The following is a 17,594-nucleotide window of genomic DNA, read 5'->3' on the forward strand; positions in this document are numbered from 1 at the left end:
TTAAATCAAAAATGCTGCAAGGTGATGCACCACATCAGCTCCAAATTGACAAATATGGGAGGGGAATGGGGGAGGAGTGTGTATCCTTCTCAGCAAACAGAAAGAACTATCTTAACGTGAAGCTCCTCATCTCCAAATTTCTGACTTGGGGTGCTAGCCTCATGTTTGTATCATAATATTTTTCTGGGATCCTCTACTGCTCCTTCAAGTTAAAAATTAAACAAAAGTTTTATGCTGAATAGTACTACAGCAAAACTATGTAGTCACAAAAATACTGTCATTTTTCTTGCAAGACTCCTTTAGAAGCTACCAATGGATTTAGTCTTTCTGTTTCTAAAGTGGAGAAAAAATACTTTCTAAAGTGAAGGGAAAAACCTCTGAAACTTGTCACAGGAATGCAAAAAAGAACAATACAAAACAAAAGACAAAAATCTTGAGTAAGAATATGAATAGCAATTGCTCCTTTTTTGCAATATCTTTCAGAAATGGGATGCATTTTTCTCTGGAAAATCTGAATATCCACACCTTAGGCAAGATTTTACATAACATAACTGCAAAAGTATAAGACTTTCTAACATAACTGCAAAAGTATAAGACTACAAAACAAAATTTGTAGTCACACAGCATAAAATAGAGCAGTTATAAAAGCATAAGCACAAATAGTGAACATACTATGTAGTACTATGACTACTAACTATAGCATGAAAAAAGACTCCTCACAGAAGAATAGTGCTGCAGCATTTGTGTCTCTAAGCGGATACACACACACATGCATGTGCACATACAACTGACTTCAATCATGACAACTGGGAGTCACCGTTTGGAACCCTACAGTAATAATCAATGTCAGACTTGATCTACACTGACTCGCTTATATTCCTGAGAGCATTAACAATAATGTAATTCATTTTATGAGCATATTCCTTTATTTAAACAGGCTTACATTAAACCATAATCTTAACAGCTATGGGGCAGGCAAGTAACCCCAGTAGCCATTGTGAAGGTACTCTGCCCACCTGTTCCCAAAACACTAGACCTCTTCCAAGCTAGAATACTTCTGGGCAAGTATGGAATGCCCTGCTGTCCATTCTGAACCCAGTTCTAACCTCAGTTACACCCGTAACCACACTAGGACTGGACCGATTCTTTCAAGGACACCCTTACCAATAAGTAGAGGCTTCTATTACCAACAACTCCATTAATCCCTTTCCATATCTGACCCAATAAATCCTACAACATGCTAAACAGAGAAAATAGTCACTAGGTTTTGAAGCTGGAAACTCAGCATTGGTGTGCCTACAGTTCCACCCACATCTTCAGGAACAGCCTCATTTCCAGATGCTTCTTGTAGGCAAAGTTAATTCCACAACCACAGCAACTAGAAAGAATTGTACTTTATGGCAATTTAAATTTTGTAATTTTGTGAACCTGAGGAAAAGAAACTTTCTCCTCAAAAGGGATTCTCAAAACTTATATTAACTATTGGAAATTTGAAACTACTACTACCAAGAGCAGACAGTTATGCGCAAGAGCAACAGCTCATTCATATGTACTAATAAAAAATTGCAAGTGCCTACAGAAAACAGTGATTCTAATGTTTGTCATAGACGTACTGAAATGTTTTAAGCATTAATGTTCTGCACTGACATCATATTTCACACTTGCTGTCTGGCACCCAAAACCAAAAGCCATGAAAAAAACTAGATGAAATTACTTGTGCAATGGCTGGGAGAGTTCACCTTCAAGAACCACAAACATCTTGAGAAAATTGTAACTTTCCTCAGAAGAGTCATACTATAAATGCAAAATTCTGTCTAATCCCATTCTTTCTGTAAAACTAGGCAGGACAGTAATAATGATGATTCTCATGACAGTGATTTCTAAGAGTATCTGAAGCCTCTCACTTAAATGATCTCATCTTTGAAATCCATGGAAATGTGATCTGTAGGTGAAATATCCATCTGACGCTGCAACTTAAATTGATGTGTAATAACAAAATTTGCATTTAAAATACTTGTGTAAATTATAAAAAAAAAACCAAACTGATTATCAGCTTTTTCCTACCATAACTCATCATCTAGTTTTACCTACTTTATGTCTGGTCCAATGAGCGAATGTCGTCTCAGCATAGCGCGGGCTTGTGCATTGGTTAAGTTAGTGGTTGACTCTTCATTAATGGACAGGATGCAGTCCCCCACACCAATCCGTCCATCGCGACTTATTGAGCCTCCATGGATGACACTGCGAACTATCATTCCCAAACCATCTTTATTGGAACTTACTGTCATCCCTATAGTAAAAACATATGAAACAGTTAATGTCTTTGAGCCACAGCTCTGGGTGCCAAGATAAAGAAATGGGGCACAGGGAAAGGAAAAGTCAGCCAGCCAACCTGCCAATGACAGCAACTACAAATCACAGTCACAATATCTTGTCACAGTCACTTTATCTTGTTATCAGTTCACATACTCAGTTCAATACAAGAAAAATTAAGACAGTGGAATATTTAAGCAAAAAATAAGAAAGATAATGAAATTGCTTAAAAACCATTTAAAATCACCACTCTTCTAATGGTTCACTGAGTTTATACATATTTACTTTTGTTTACTGTCCGGTTATCTCGGCTGTTTGAGGGGCCTGGAAAGGCCCGGGGTGGCCTTGGGGCAGCCCGCGTATCGAAGGACGAGAAGAGGCTTCAGTTCTTCTTTCGGTTTTTATGTTTATTAATTGTTTATCTAAAAGATGTTCTTTCAGCCGAACAGAGATCTGCTCAGCAGTCAGCCATGAGCACACTGTCTGCCCTCCCGGGCAGCCACGTATCTTTATACCCATTGTTACGTGTACAATATTTATCATTTTTCCCCAATACCATCTATTCTTATAACTCGGTGCACTCTCAGTAATAACCAATCCAAAGGTGCAACCGTGGCCAAAGAAGATGGAGGAGAAGAGGAAGAAGAAGGAGGACAGGACACACCCCAATTCCTCCATCTTACTCCTCTAAACCCCCCTGTACATAAATCCTAAACCCTGTGTCTCACCCTCTAATTAGCTAATCTTTTCGCCATTCACCCGGTGAAGCCCTCATCCTTGTCGTCTCCTGTGTAGGACTAAAGTCCAGCTACCAGACACTTCTGGCAACATTCCAGGACTCCCGAGCCCCCCAAGGTGGTCTCGGAGGCTCAGCATCTCAGGACTGAGATCTTGAGATCCGACAGTTTACGACAACTCTATTTGGAAAGGTGGAATGATTAAACAGGTAATTAATAGCTGAAAACAAATACACACTTATTTTCAACAGAAAGCATGAATCTGATCCCACTGAGATGCTGGTTGTCTTCCTGCTCTCCTAGGTGGGCCTTAGCTCAGACCCAGAAGAGCATTCTGACATCTTTGAAAGTCTGCATATTGCTAATGGATACAGCCCAATATTCTACCTGAAACAGAAGGATACTGCTTCTGAATATTTATACCCTTTAACTTCACTTTCTTTCCAGTAATGGGAATAAGACGGATATCCTCTTGGCCTCTCCTCTCCCATGGGGAACGTATAGGGACTGACTTATGATGGCCCTCATGCATCAGTGTGACTGTTCTTACACACATGAGTTGTCACTGTTATCTTCAGGGCAGCTGGTGCTCATGAAACAGACCCTAGTAACAGTTTCAGGAAAAACTCAGTTCTTCACTAAGGCAGTGGGAAATGCAGGGCTGGAACCCTGAAGTCCACTCAGTGCACTTCCACTATCTTAATAATGCTTAATAAACACTTTTTATTTTTTCAAAATGTTGTTTGAAATTCTGAACCTAACCTTGCTGTTTGGCTAAAATAGTAACAGACATTACTGAGGGTAGTGTAACACCACTTTAGGAAAACATCACACATACAACAGACACCCCCTCCCTTTTTCTATGCTGACACCATCATTACAGATCTGAAAGCCTGATGTCACACTTTGGAAACCTACAGTTTCAGATTAAAAATGCAAATTCCACTATAAAGTTGCCAAACTTTTTTCAGGACAATGGCATTTCAGCCCTTCTGCATTTGGGTGCTTCTCATCTTTTAAAAAATCACAGTCAAAATGTTAGAGCTCCAGTAGCGGCTGGCATTAAAGAGCTGCTCCAAAATACGGGTGACATTATTTGAAAGGAAAAAAGAAGTGCCAGCTCCTAATCCTCAATTATTTAATCAATGCAGCTGCAGCTTGCAACATCATTCACAGTTCTTGACTTAGCTGCTTTTTCAAAAATCAAGGGTAAAAGCAGTGCAGCCATGTGCTTAAACTGGTCATTGTGCTGAAGCTGCTTCCCAGGCCAGAGCACACTCAGACTAGAAGAAAAAGGCTTCAGTCAAAAGCCAGAAGAAAGCAATATTCACACTCATATTTTGTACATATCAAGACCAGTCTTATTTTTTATGCATAAAATGTCTGCCAATATGGACCCTGCTGAAGTTTGTATTTTCATGCCGTATCAAGCTTGAGATGAAATTTGCTTTGATGTTCACTGCACTTAAAATATTCATTCATAAATGAAAACCTACTCCACTGAATGAAGAGTTTATTGCAAAGAAAACATTTTTTTACAAAATCTGGTTGCTTTGAAATGCATTGTGACCTACACTTCATACTGCCTGGCAATGAGGCTGTATGAAGTGTAGGTAGTAGTAGTTAACCAAGCCTCTTACACCAACAAAAGATGAACCTTACACCCACATCACCCTTTCCTACATCTTTTTATTTTTCAGATCCTGATTTTAAACCAGATCCATTTTGAAGGATGGCTGTTTCATGAAGGTGGTATGTGGCAGACTGAGCATCCAGCCATCAGGAAGCAGTTTATTCCAGGTCAAGATGCCCACCGAAAGACAGCATCACAGCTGTAAAAAACTGACACCCACCTCTGCACAGCAAGGAAGTCCTGACTTGGGATTGTTTATAAACATCCAATTCTGTGGACAGCCCATTTTAAACGTCTGCAGAGTTATTAGCCAGCACCTACACAAAGTCCTGCCCTACCAATCCCAAAGAGTCTTCAAGATTATGCAGTTGGCTGGAAGAAGCAATACTAGGAACCTAAATGAAACCAAATAAACAAACAAGCCACTAACAGGAGGCATACATCACTTCCTTTCAACACAAAGCCTTCCCTTTCAACACAAAGCATGGGCTCTCAGAGGGTTCTATTCCTGTTCTCCTCCTCACACTGTCCAGGGCCACACCTGAGAGTTGGATAGGACAATGAAAAACATTATCATCTGTTGTGTGCGCGCTCTCCAAAATAAGTTTCTAGTCAGTATGCTCAGGAAGTTGCAGATATCAAAAAACTTAGAACTTCACTACGAAAGGATAACATTATTAAGCCAAAAATACTGCCTATTAAATTTATCAATGACATGATTTTTAAAAACATTGAGGCACTTTGGATTCAAACTTGAGGCAAGGAAGCAAGCAGCTTGTTTAGTCCCATCTGACCATCCTCAGGAAGCAAGATCATTTTGTGTTTACAAATATTTGAAAGCTTCATCTTTAGCTCTTTGACCACAGTGTTCCTCTACAGCATTCCTTGGCTATACCATGGTTTTCCACTACATTAGTACATTGAAAAATGATGCATTAAAATTGTTCTGTAAACATTTAGGAAACACTAAACTCCTTTATGGGAGAACAGATTGTCAGCTAGACTGCACATTTCACTTCTGTGTTCACAATGACAGCAAATGGATCCAGTGCCACCACTGTCAAACAGGGAAAGAGCAGCAAAGAATGAATGTCCTGTTCCCACTAAATGGAAAATACTTATTTTTTACTAATTAAACATGGAACGTACAAGAGAAACCAATAGCCATATTCCTGAAGAGTTTACAAAAAAAGTTCACTAACTTACCTAGGCTTGAATTGCCTTTTGCAATAGTGATAGTCTTCTCATACATGTTTTTGACTGAATTTTGGGGTGTGGAATTTCCCTCCAAAGATACTGGGCATCTCTTTTCCGTTAAAAGCAATTGATCCTAACATAAGGGAAAATAACACCAGCTCAGTTTACCAAGATAAAAAAGATTGGTCACACTGATCTCAACTACTTTTGCCTTACACAAAACCCATGCACATAAATAAGTCAGATTCCTTTTACAGACAGAAAAGTCAGTTCACCAAAGATCAATATTTTCATTAAATATTATAAATTCTGTTTTCATTCAGGCAATGTACCATATCTATCACAAAGCATGCTTTTAATTTAGACGTATCAAAATTAGTATAATGAATTCAAGGGCTTCACATTCATTTACCAGAGATGTCTAACATTTTGCCAGTACAAAGTAACAAATCCTGTAAGAAATTGCAGCTCTTTTAAGCATTTCTTAATAAATCACTGAATGGAATAAATAAGAAACACATGTCACAGTGACTGTCATATAAAGGAAAATTATGTTCGCACACTGCACTATCACAGATCAGTTTGTGAGCTGAACTGCACAGGTTTACAAGAACAGCATGATGCAAGATATTCACACCACCCCTCCTTGCCTTCCTAGGCCCAATTCAAGCTGTGCACCTCCTACGTGCACTCATGTCCCTGCGAAGGTTAACAAGGGCTAAGACAACTCCCATCCTGTCCAGGAGGTGCCAAGCAGTGTCAATGATGCAAGGTCTGAGAAGACTTGTATATACCCCTGTACCGCCAGCCTCTGAGAAAATACTGTCTTGATGACAGTAAAATAAATTCTGTCTTGTTTTGTAAAGGACCATGTCCTAAAGTTTTGACGTGAGCTAACATATTCAAAGGAAATTAATAATCAAAGAAATATACATGGCTATTGGCTTGTGACAATTCCCGCAGGAAATTCTTTGGTCTAATTACAGCCTCTCTGAATGTTTTTTAAATGATTGTTAAAAAAAAAAAAAAAAAGGCAAAAGACTTTACTTTTTCATTGGGATCAAGCTGTGTAGTAGTAGCAAGGCTTGTATTTAGTACAACTTCTGATGCTGTCTGAGATGTTGCCCATGTTGCTGTATTTTCACTTTCATTCTGGTTGATATCTGAAACCTCCAGAGTCAGAAGATCTATTTTAGTAAAATCACTTGCAGCTTCCAGGCTACTATCCACTACAGATTTTTCATCTCTCAGTCTCTGATTCAGATTCATGTTGTACAGACTCTTCTCAGATACATGGAAATCACCTGTAGCATTTGGGCATTCCTCTCCAACAGACTGTTCAACACAGGAGACAATGAACAATCACTATTCATTTGTAGTATAATTCAAAACCACATTTCATGCTAAAACCTTAAACAAAAATTAATCTCATAGAATTTAAACATATTGCTGTGAGATCAGCAAGACCAACCTTATCTGCAGTTCCCTACAGGCATTCATTCTACTATAAAGTGAACTTGATTTCTTAGACCATTTCTTTTGCTTTACAACACCAGAAATCAGTGCAAGTTACTAACTCTGACTTGAATAACTCCATTAATTTTTTAAAATTCAAGCATACAGTTGTTTTTCTTAGGTGAAAGAATTCTGCAATACTTTCAGCACGCTTAGCAAGCAAAGAGGAATTTCAAGCAGCTCAGACAATAAGAATGTACGGTTATCTTCCATTTAACTGAGCAGAAACTTTCAGACTTCTCTTCCTTTAGAGAGTGACAAGTAAAAACTGGGTCAAACCTCAGCAAAACGTGAATATGGGGGATTTTAAATGTGACAACAATGAAATACAATAATGCAATTGTAGAAGCTGACTAGTTAATAATTATTGCAAATCTACCAATTATGGCTGCAGTACTAGGACTAAGTTCCCTACACATTTGTTTAGACTTCCAAAATTCTGAGGCCATGACTTTGAAATGTTTCAAGGGATTCCAACAATCACAACATTCTGGAAAAAAAAAAAAAGAACCAAAACTTAAAATATTCTCTATCTGACCTTTTAAAGTAAGTTATTTTAAAAATAGTTAGGCCATTAGATTTTAAAAAGATATATCAAGGACTCAGAAATTAGACTTAGAGGCTCTATATCAATATTTGAGATTTTTTTCTGAAATGCAATAAGAGAGCTCAAAATCAACTGCCTCTATCTGTCTTGTAATCCACCAGTCCTATTAATTCTTCTATTGCTTCTCCAAAAAGCTGGGGAGATGTGCTTGGGGATATTTTGCAACATTTTGTCTCAAGAGTCCTAGAATTCATTTTTGTCAACTTTCATGAAGTACATACAGGCTTGTTCTGCCCCCAGACAAGAATCAAAAAAGGCTTACCAGTAAATAAGTGGTTTAAGTAATAGCTGAGAAGATAATTGAGTAGAGCCTAAATACAACTAATCTGCATGATACAATCAATGACATAATTTCCTACCTTTTTGAGAACAGAACACAATACTACAATCTATTTAAATTATTTTACAAGGTTTCAAATGCAGGTGGGACATCTTAAGCTTGTTTCATATCCATTTCCAATTCAGTGAAAACAAGCATCAAATCATACTCAACATTTATTTGATGATACAATTTTTTAGGACAAATGATACAATTTTTTAGGACAAACACAATTCCAGGAATTCGTAACTATAGTAACATGTGGCCTCACTAGAGCACCTGCATTATTTAAAATAGGTTTTTCAACACCTATTTTAAATGCGACACCAAAGTGACCTGGCCGAATCTGCCAACTGCCCTGTAGCCAGAAATAACTGAAATATCTTTGCATTCCTCACAGCATCAAACAGTGCTGTTTTAATTTTTACTGCATTTTCCATGTTTCAACAGTCTTCATCAGACAGATCTTCCCACTATGTTTGTGTTTTGAATCATGAATAGGCTGCTTGATGAGAACTTAGTACTCACTTCATACTAGTCTACAGAGATGGACACTGTAAAGTCAGGACCATGGTATTTTAATAGAGTATGTAAAGCAAAGCTATTTTTAAGTCAATAAAATAACTAAAGTCTTTCTAGAGCCTCAATGTGATATCTAATGTAAATCCAGTCTCTATCTCACAAAATGCTCCTAAGCATGTAAAATGCATAATCCATTTAAGTAACAATTACGGAGTTAAACAATGCAAGCTGTCCCACTGGCACAGCAGAAAATGTGCTCTTCTGTGGATTAGGAGAAACCATTAGAAGATTAATCTTGCTTTCTAACCAGCATCTCATAAGAGCTAAACATATTCCAGAAAGGTTAATGGGAGTTACTGCAGCTCAGGTGTGGCAGAAAAAGCAGCAGCTATTCTATTCAAGACCACAGACTGCAAACCCAGTGGTTTTCAATGAAGACTGCTAGGAGAATGGAATTGGAAAGCTCTAGGTTAGTGATATTAAAACCTAAATATTAAAAAAACCATGAAAAACTATGGAAAGAAAGATAACGCAATCAGGTCATTATGGGTATGTGACTAAGAACCAAAAAAGCTATTATCTTCTTATTACTCTGAAATAAATCTTCATTTATTGCTTTACATAAAAACTATTAACAGAGTTTGGACATACACAGATTTGCTTTTCATGACAGCATCACTATGAAAATTTCATTCAAAACCACAGAAACAAACAAATTATGAAGGATAAAAGTAAAAATAAGGATGAAAATTTACTCTTGCTTTTCATACTAAAATACAGAGCAACAGAGTAATTTTGTGTTACCACTCTTTACTATACTTTGAATGACAACTATTATTTTCTAGCAGACTGCTCACCACACCTTTAATACTACAAACAGTTCACCATACTCTGGCTAAATCATGCTTTATCTAGCAAAAATCCAAGCTTTGTGCCTACTATGTGCCTCTCTCTTCAACAAAGACATCTGCAAGATATCAGCACTACTTTAAAACAAATTTTTCCCTGCTAGCAAATAGAGCATTTTGAACCAGGATGACACAAAACGTTTCTATCTGATCATACATCCTGCTCACACTTAAAATCAAAGTTTGCCATCAATAAAACCATCCTCAATTTTACCTTGGGAGTTGATAATGGAAGAGAGAAGCTGTCGTTCACCTCACCGCTACAGGCACTGTCGTGCAGAGCTGTCACTGAGTCCTGGAAGACGTCTCTCTCCAGAGAATACTGTGATTCTAAGGTGGACTCATCCGCTAGATCTGCCTCGCCAGAGTCCACCTAATAACAAAAGCAATTCAATCAGCCAGGCTGTTGCCATCACACCACATAAGCCTCAAACACATGCACACCAGCCACTACATACTGATACTTTTCTTCTTTTTCTGTTTCATTCCATGTTTTAGATTGAAATTACATTTGCACAGTGCAGTAGAAAAATTTTCTGCTTCCAGTAAATCTGTGTTACTACTTCTTCAAAGGTTGCAAAGAATATCTGAAGTAATGCAAGAGTCTGAACCAGAATAAGTTGCGGGGCTGAGGCACGCTCATGCCCTTAATGGAAGTACAAAGTGTTGGGAGAATTCCACTGTACTTTTTGGTGTCTATATTTTGATTTGTTTACAGCTCTTTTTCGTTTTTCTTTTTAATTTTTTTCAGCATGGAAAAGATAGTAAACTTCACTTGGTAACACATGCCAGGAATGTTCTCTTCACTCAACTTCTTAGGATCAGTTATTTTAAAACTCTCTTAAAAACAATTTTGAAAACTACAGAGCTTTAAAGTGCATTTATATGAAAAAATCTTTATGTGATTTTTTTTAACAGATTTTAAATTATTTTGCTTTTGACAACAAAATTACAATAAGGATTTGTATATTTCTATTATGCTTACATGAGAAAATTTTTAGAAGTTTCAGACATTGACATGGGTAGTATTTTTGTCTTTTTTAAAAAATGAAACATATTTTTTTCAAATACTCATATTCTTTTAAATACAAGAATAAAATTAAACTCTAAAACCCCTAATTTATGGTGCTTTGTACAGTACACTTTGATTATTATTTCATCTCCCTGGCAGAGCTCAAGAACATATTGTAGGCCAACAAAATGATCACTGGATTAAAAGCCATGCTCGTATGATAAACTTGTATGAAGCAGATGAGTGCACCTGAGATGGGATCTAACTTGTTTTTCAGCCCCTGTGGTTAACCATATTATGAATCCATTATAGCAGTAGCAACAATCTGCAGTAATTCAACACACTGATTCCTTTTCAGGGTAAAAAAGATTTTTTTTTTTTTATTATTTCAAGCCTACAGACTTAACTGCTAATCCAAACTGCTTCTTTGCTGCAACTTACTCCCAGCTCATCTTCTTGAAAAAGCATATTCATTTTACCAAAGCTATGTCCTAAAAAATTCTGTGAAAATTCAGAACATATCTGTAAAATCTGAGTACTGATCTGTCTATGAAAAACAGTATCTCATATGTGCACTCTCAAAACATATCTTCAGCTGGGCGACTGCACATTTAGTTTCCCATTTTGCACATTTAATTAAGACAACTGACAAACTTGACTGACAATTTTATTATGTCATGTATTTTCATTGCTTTTTTCACAAGTTTTTTTTTGTTGGAAGCACAGGTTGAAGTCAAATATTTTAGACAGTTTTAATTTGATCATTTCAACACATATTCAATTAAAGGTTATTTAGAATACAAAATTCGTGCTTCTTCTAAATTAATGGAGCAAGAAAAATACGGTTACCTAACTGCTAAAGGTAACAAACTGAAGAATTAAAAACAGAAGTCTTCTTTAAAAGCAAGCTGTTAATCAGCTGCCATACACAAATGTGAAAAAACAGCAAACCTGCTGGAAGCAGTAATGCAGAGATTTTTTCCTTGGCAGGATGTATTTCAGATTTTTGTTCAATTTTGACTTTTTCTCTAATGAACTAAGTTCTCATGTTTAGAAGCTGCTTCCCTGCTCAGGTCCCCAGAAAATGAGGGCCTAATAATTTCAATATCAGACCCAGAACAAACAACCATGAGAATACACACTTAGAATACATACATATACATGTGTATTCTGGGTTGTTGCTTCATTGTTTTTTTCATTTTATTTTGTGGGAGGAGAGGTTGGGGGATTTTTTGCTGTGCCCTAGGTCCTGTGTCTTTTTAATCTGAGATCTTATTGGCAACTTCTGGGCTATGTAAGGCACTGAATGCTCAGGTAAGCCGCATTGTTCGTACAAGTGAAGACCTTTTGACCTTGTAAATCTCATAATCACTGATTGATGTTGAAGGCCGAAGAATATTACTAAGGGGAAGTATTTGCAGCTTTTGAAGACAGAGTATTCCTTGTAAGGCTGGATTACATGCAAAAAGGGAATATCAAAAACCTTCCACAGTAGAAAAGTGATGTATTACGATACATGGAAAAATAAGCACAGGAAAAGGTGCACATCTGAAAAGATGAGATTTCCAAAGGGCTGCTCAATGCATGCAAGGACAAGTGGATAGCCATGCACTTTTGAAAACATCAGCAAAATACTATTTTTTTCCCTAGCATTGAACATATCAGAGGCCAGATTCACAGCTCATGCAAAAAGACGAAGTCTCTAGACACCAGTTTCTACAAAGTCAGAATCCATCCCACCTACGGTGGATGAGTAATGTGGAGACAGTGAACACTAAAAAATAAGCATGGACAGTGACAAGGCAACTCCTTTCACTACAAAATGCAAAGATTGAAGAAATCTGTGGTAAGTTGGGCCACTAACCAGAGCCAGCTCAGCATGGAAGAGGGCTGCATCAGCTGGCCCCTCTTCCTCAAGTGACTGGGCAGTGTAGAAAAAGCAATCTTCCTTAGCAGAGACATAGCCCTCCTCAGGTGAAAGCTGCAGAAAGAACAAAGCTCTGAGTCGGATGAGTGGCCTGGACACAGCAGGTGCAGTGTGCATTCTGCGAGAGGGGCAGGGGGCTGTTTAGAAAGGCAAATGGATTCCAAATGCAGCAAAGAGATCATTTTAAACACAGTCACAGTATTCAGGTTTTTTTTTTTTTTCAAATTTACCTGAATTGATTCAGCTTCACACCTCATTCTAAAACCCCAAATAATGAAAAAGGTCTGTCCAGGTATATCACAGAGCCCACAGCTTAAGTCTAGGCTCATTTTCAGTTTCTGGTCCTAATAAAGATATACTAAAACTGCCATCACAGCTGCCAACAGAGAAAGAGCCTAACAGCAAAGGTCTTTATAATCTTGCTAGCCACAGAGTAATCTTGCTTGCAGGCAGGAAGACTTCATCTACTCTCTGTGTTTCACAATTGCATCTGTCAGCCTCTAGAGGACAAAATGTAACTCTGACTACAAACCAAGACCTTTTTCCAACATAACTTGATAGTAGGTGCATTTGTCCAGTACTGCAAAAGAAGCAGGGATTATTTGCAACATTTAATCACTTGGCAAACTTAATACATGAAATATTGAAGTGCAAATGCTGTATATTTACAACTTTAGGGAAACAAAACCCCCATGCATTTTCTCTTTTAGAGTGGCATCTTCTAGAGTATGAAATTTCAATTGCAATTAATATGGAGTCTCCAATTTCAAAAAGTTAATTTAGCAGAGCAAGTTAAAATGTATTCTCTTACTACAAAAAGCAAGGTTTCTGGGAACTTAAACAACAGACATTCCCTCCCACTATGTCCACAAAGATCCACTAAGAATGAAAATTTGGTATCTACATCCATAAGGGTTACAAGATTATAAATTTATGAAAAACAAAAATGAACCCCTTAAACTGTACTTGCACTTACTAATATAGAGAAAGGTATCTTCCTTGTATGTATGAACTAATGCCATTCTCCTGATTTGAACTTAACCCACCAGGGATGCTCGTTCACTAGCATTCTTACTGCTATACTATCTCAGTGACCATGGGTAATCTTTAACTACCTTAACTAGACTAACAGACTACCTTATAAAACCAAACCTGAAATAACAAGTTAGATGTATACAAACTGAAGACGACACAATATAACATAAACAAAGTGTGCTGTTTAAATTCAAAGATTGCATAGATACTTGTGAGGGGCTGGAATGTTAATGGTAAATGCAACAAACATTTGCCGAAGGAGCAGGCACTTTGCTGACCAAGCACAAAGTAACCACCCAGCTACAGAGGGGGTGCACACCCACTACCCAAGGTTACAAGCTGGGTTTTGAGCCAGATAAGGGAAGAGGCTGGTAAAAATCAAATCCTGCAAGGTGCCATAGGGCTTTTTATCATGTCCATGTCCATACACAAGTGGCTCAGGTGTGAAAACTCCCCTCTAGAGACCTACCAGGACACTCACATGAAGCCTGAAGGTGTTCATGCCTTCTCATGGGCTATAATTGGCTCCATCATGCTAACCTGAGAGGAAGCTGTAACATCTTAGGTGCCCTAAACCATCAGAGAAATGCCCTGTGATCTATGGTGTTACATAAGACAGTGTAAAACTCGCCACCTCACGGGAGGTAGTTGGGCATTCTCACCTAGCCTGAGTGTGGATTAACTAATTGAACTTTGTGTTTCATGGGTTTCCCCCATCCCCAGTGGATCAAGACTGTGACCAGCACTTTGAAGGGGTACTGAAATTGCAACAATCAAGTCATGTCACTGGATCCATGGGTAGTGACTATATACCTTTCTACCCTTATCCCTTCTTTTTCTCTCTTTTCCCTTATACATTTTCTGAACTGTTATTTTTTTTGCTTTTATGCTGTTGCATTTCTAACTAAAATACCTATATTTTAAAATTTGCCAAGTATTATTCTACCTTAATGTTCTTAAGCTTACAAGTAGAAATTTGTTATTGAACCTCTTGAATGTTTTCTTGTTTCTCTCACACAACACCCAGAATAAATGAAACAACCTCCCCAAGCAGAATAGCAGCTGTAATAATACTATACCTTGCAAAGCAAAGGAATCGGTAAATTCCACACAAATCAAAACCAACTTTATGTCACCATCTCACACATTCAGATCACTATGTAAAGTGTGCAATATTATGGCAACTTTCAGCCCTGAAAGATTCTGCTGTTTGCAAGGTGCTTTGTGTTTTTTCATCTGCAAGACAGATCCTGCAATCACTACACCAGCAATATACTACCCAGGCAACTCCTACATGTGAGATAATAGTTGGGCCACCCAACTGTACCTCAAAACACACAAAATGTATGGAGAGGTCAGGATCAGCATGTACCAGCTTCAATTATATGAAAAATACACACTGAATTCCCAAATCCTTACAGGCAATGGTTTGGCAACTCCTATTTTAACTGTTCCTGTTGGGGCTCCTTTCAGCGCTTGCACCGCTTCCTCCAGGCTGCCATTTTCCAAGTTGATATCGTTGACAAACATAAGCCGATCTCCAGGAAGAAGTCTGCCATCTTGCTCAGCCACACCCCCGGGAACTAATGAGCGAATTACAATTACAGTGTTTGCTGGATCAACAGGATCCTAATTAAATAAAAGGGAACAAAAATATTTAACTGTTTTTACTCTTTTATATCTTGAGAGGACAATTTTTATTCATGACCTTTTATTGACTAGAGTTGTGTTATTAAGAAGTGTTGTTCTCCTTTAGATGAACCTTCAGTAGGAGCAAACCATCCTGTCTGTACTGTCCATACACTTAGACCTCCATTAATTTCAATTCTTAAATGTGAAAATTATTACTCCTGTCTAGGTGATGTTCCATCATATATCTCCAATATAAAATACTACTATATGTGCACAGTGTCATCCATGCACATCAGAAACTCATACTCATAGACTTCCTACTGTAACAACAGTGTTGCAAATTTCATCCTCCCTTGCACTCAGAGGACGCAGGTGGGGAATGTACATGGGGGGGGGGGGCAAATGTAACAGATGCACTCCAGTGGAATGAATTACTTATTTTCAATAACTGACTTATACTTTATGATATTGCTAAAATGAGAAAGCATTTTCAAGAGGCAAGGTCTTGTGCATGCCTAATTAAATGCTTACATGAGAGAAGAACATACCGATATAAGACTAATCAACAAGACAAATCAAAGTGATGTTTGCTTTTAAGAAAGAAAACTCTTTTTAAGTGACCATCCTCCAATATACTGAATTTTATTAAAAAAAAACCAGCATCAAATAATATTAACAGGAATATATAATTCTTCTATAACAATTATCACACATGCAAAAAATTGCTGCAATTCTTACAGAACTACATTCACAAAGAACATCATGTTAATACTTCCAACATGCAGTTCACTTAAGAGCATGAACAGAAAAAAAACCCCAAAAAATGCAACCCTGTAACAGTTTTACTAAAAGTAAAAGTAGAGAAAAGCAAACATCTACAAACCAGCATACAGCTGTAACAAGTTTTCATGTCAAGATGTACATCTGAAAGGACAGACACCATCAAAGCAACATGAAAATGCCACAGGAATACAGAGACTGCTGAAAGCTGGTGTGAGAGAGAAGTGTTGATGGAGGGAGCGGAGGGAGGGAGCAGAGGGAGGGAGGGAGTGAAGGAAAGAAGGAAGGAAATCGAGAAGACTTAGCACTTGATGACAGTAAAAAAAAAATGCCATGGAGCAATAAAACACTTCCCAAGTCAAAATATAACTAGCAGTGCTGCTGAGCATTGACATCTTCCTTACTATTTTAACAGCAAATACTTACACTGTCACTTTAGATGGCACTGCATGACACATATTTGGGAAAAAAAAAGAAACAAGCCTCTGTGGTCTATGTCACAGTCCTCTTTAGGGTTAGAAATTATGCAGACCTTCCTACAGGCCTGCCATTGCACAAAACATAAGGAATGCATTAGTATGAGCATAATTCTCCTGAAATTTAGTTCACCCTTCACTGAAAATCAATTGAGAATTTGATGGAAACAGAAAAATTGAAATGTAAATCTCCCTGTAAATTTACTGTTCACAGTCTTATAAGAAAGCAAAACTTTGGTGACAAAGTGGAATTTTTAATGCACATAAAAAGAGAGAACATATGACAGTACCCAAATATTACAACATGAAAAAAAACCTAAGTGTCAGAAAGTTGAGTAAAGCTGGAAGACTAACTTCTATTTGAAAAATATAAGTTATACCACCTTATATTTGAAAAATACATTAACCAACTTAAGGCACTTCCCACAAGCCTTTGGTACTATTATTCATTATCCATAAACAAAATTCAGTCACTAACCACATATACACCCACCATTTGTGTTAATGTTCAGAAGAGGCTGAAGCAAAAATACTTCTACTGCGTGCTGACATGGACTTAAACACTCAGGCTAATCTGTGATGTCTCACTGCAGAGCATCATGAGCAACACTTTAAAGATTAGTCAGTGCTCAGCATTCATAAAGACACTTTACTATGCCTTTATCCTTCACATTATTACACTACACTGCTCTTCACTTTATCAGTGTGCAAATGCAAAATCTAAGCCACAGCTTAATTGTAAAGAGTGCCCTGGGGCCATAATTTCCCCCTGGAAGTTATCTCCAGATGTAAATGCATTTCTATGGACAAGATTGAGCGGAAACCTGGAAAGAGATGTGATCCCCATGGCACCACAGAAGAGCTCGGCAAAAGCCTACATTGACCTCAGGGAGAAATTACTTGATATTCAATTAAAAATTATTCACTGGAAAACTGGGAACAGGAGGAATATTTGTTCTGGCATCCTTACCAAGTGAAAGC

General features: G+C 37.6%; 1 protein-coding gene across 21 annotated transcripts in view; it reads right to left on the reverse strand.

Annotated features, from left to right (window-relative positions):
• Window positions 1–17,594, reverse strand: part of MPDZ (multiple PDZ domain crumbs cell polarity complex component) — a 95,102-nt gene that overhangs the window by 39,102 nt on the left and 38,406 nt on the right. For 20 of the 21 annotated variants that reach the window (XM_064735096.1, XM_064735095.1, XM_064735078.1 and 17 more), the window contains 6 exons: window positions 15,145–15,354; window positions 12,628–12,744; window positions 9,966–10,124; window positions 6,928–7,215; window positions 5,890–6,013; window positions 2,092–2,290 (listed from right to left, as the gene is read on the reverse strand). In XM_064735096.1, the coding sequence (XP_064591166.1) occupies window positions 2,092–2,290; window positions 5,890–6,013; window positions 6,928–7,215; window positions 9,966–10,124; window positions 12,628–12,744; window positions 15,145–15,354 (1,097 nt within the window). The remainder of the gene's footprint in view (window positions 1–2,091; window positions 2,291–5,889; window positions 6,014–6,927; window positions 7,216–9,965; window positions 10,125–12,627; window positions 12,745–15,144; window positions 15,355–17,594) is intronic. The other variant, XM_064735086.1, reaches the window with a different exon arrangement.

The sequence above is a fragment of the Zonotrichia leucophrys genome, chromosome Z (assembly GCF_028769735.1).
Source record: "Zonotrichia leucophrys gambelii isolate GWCS_2022_RI chromosome Z, RI_Zleu_2.0, whole genome shotgun sequence".
Taxonomy (NCBI): Eukaryota; Metazoa; Chordata; class Aves; order Passeriformes; family Passerellidae; genus Zonotrichia; species Zonotrichia leucophrys.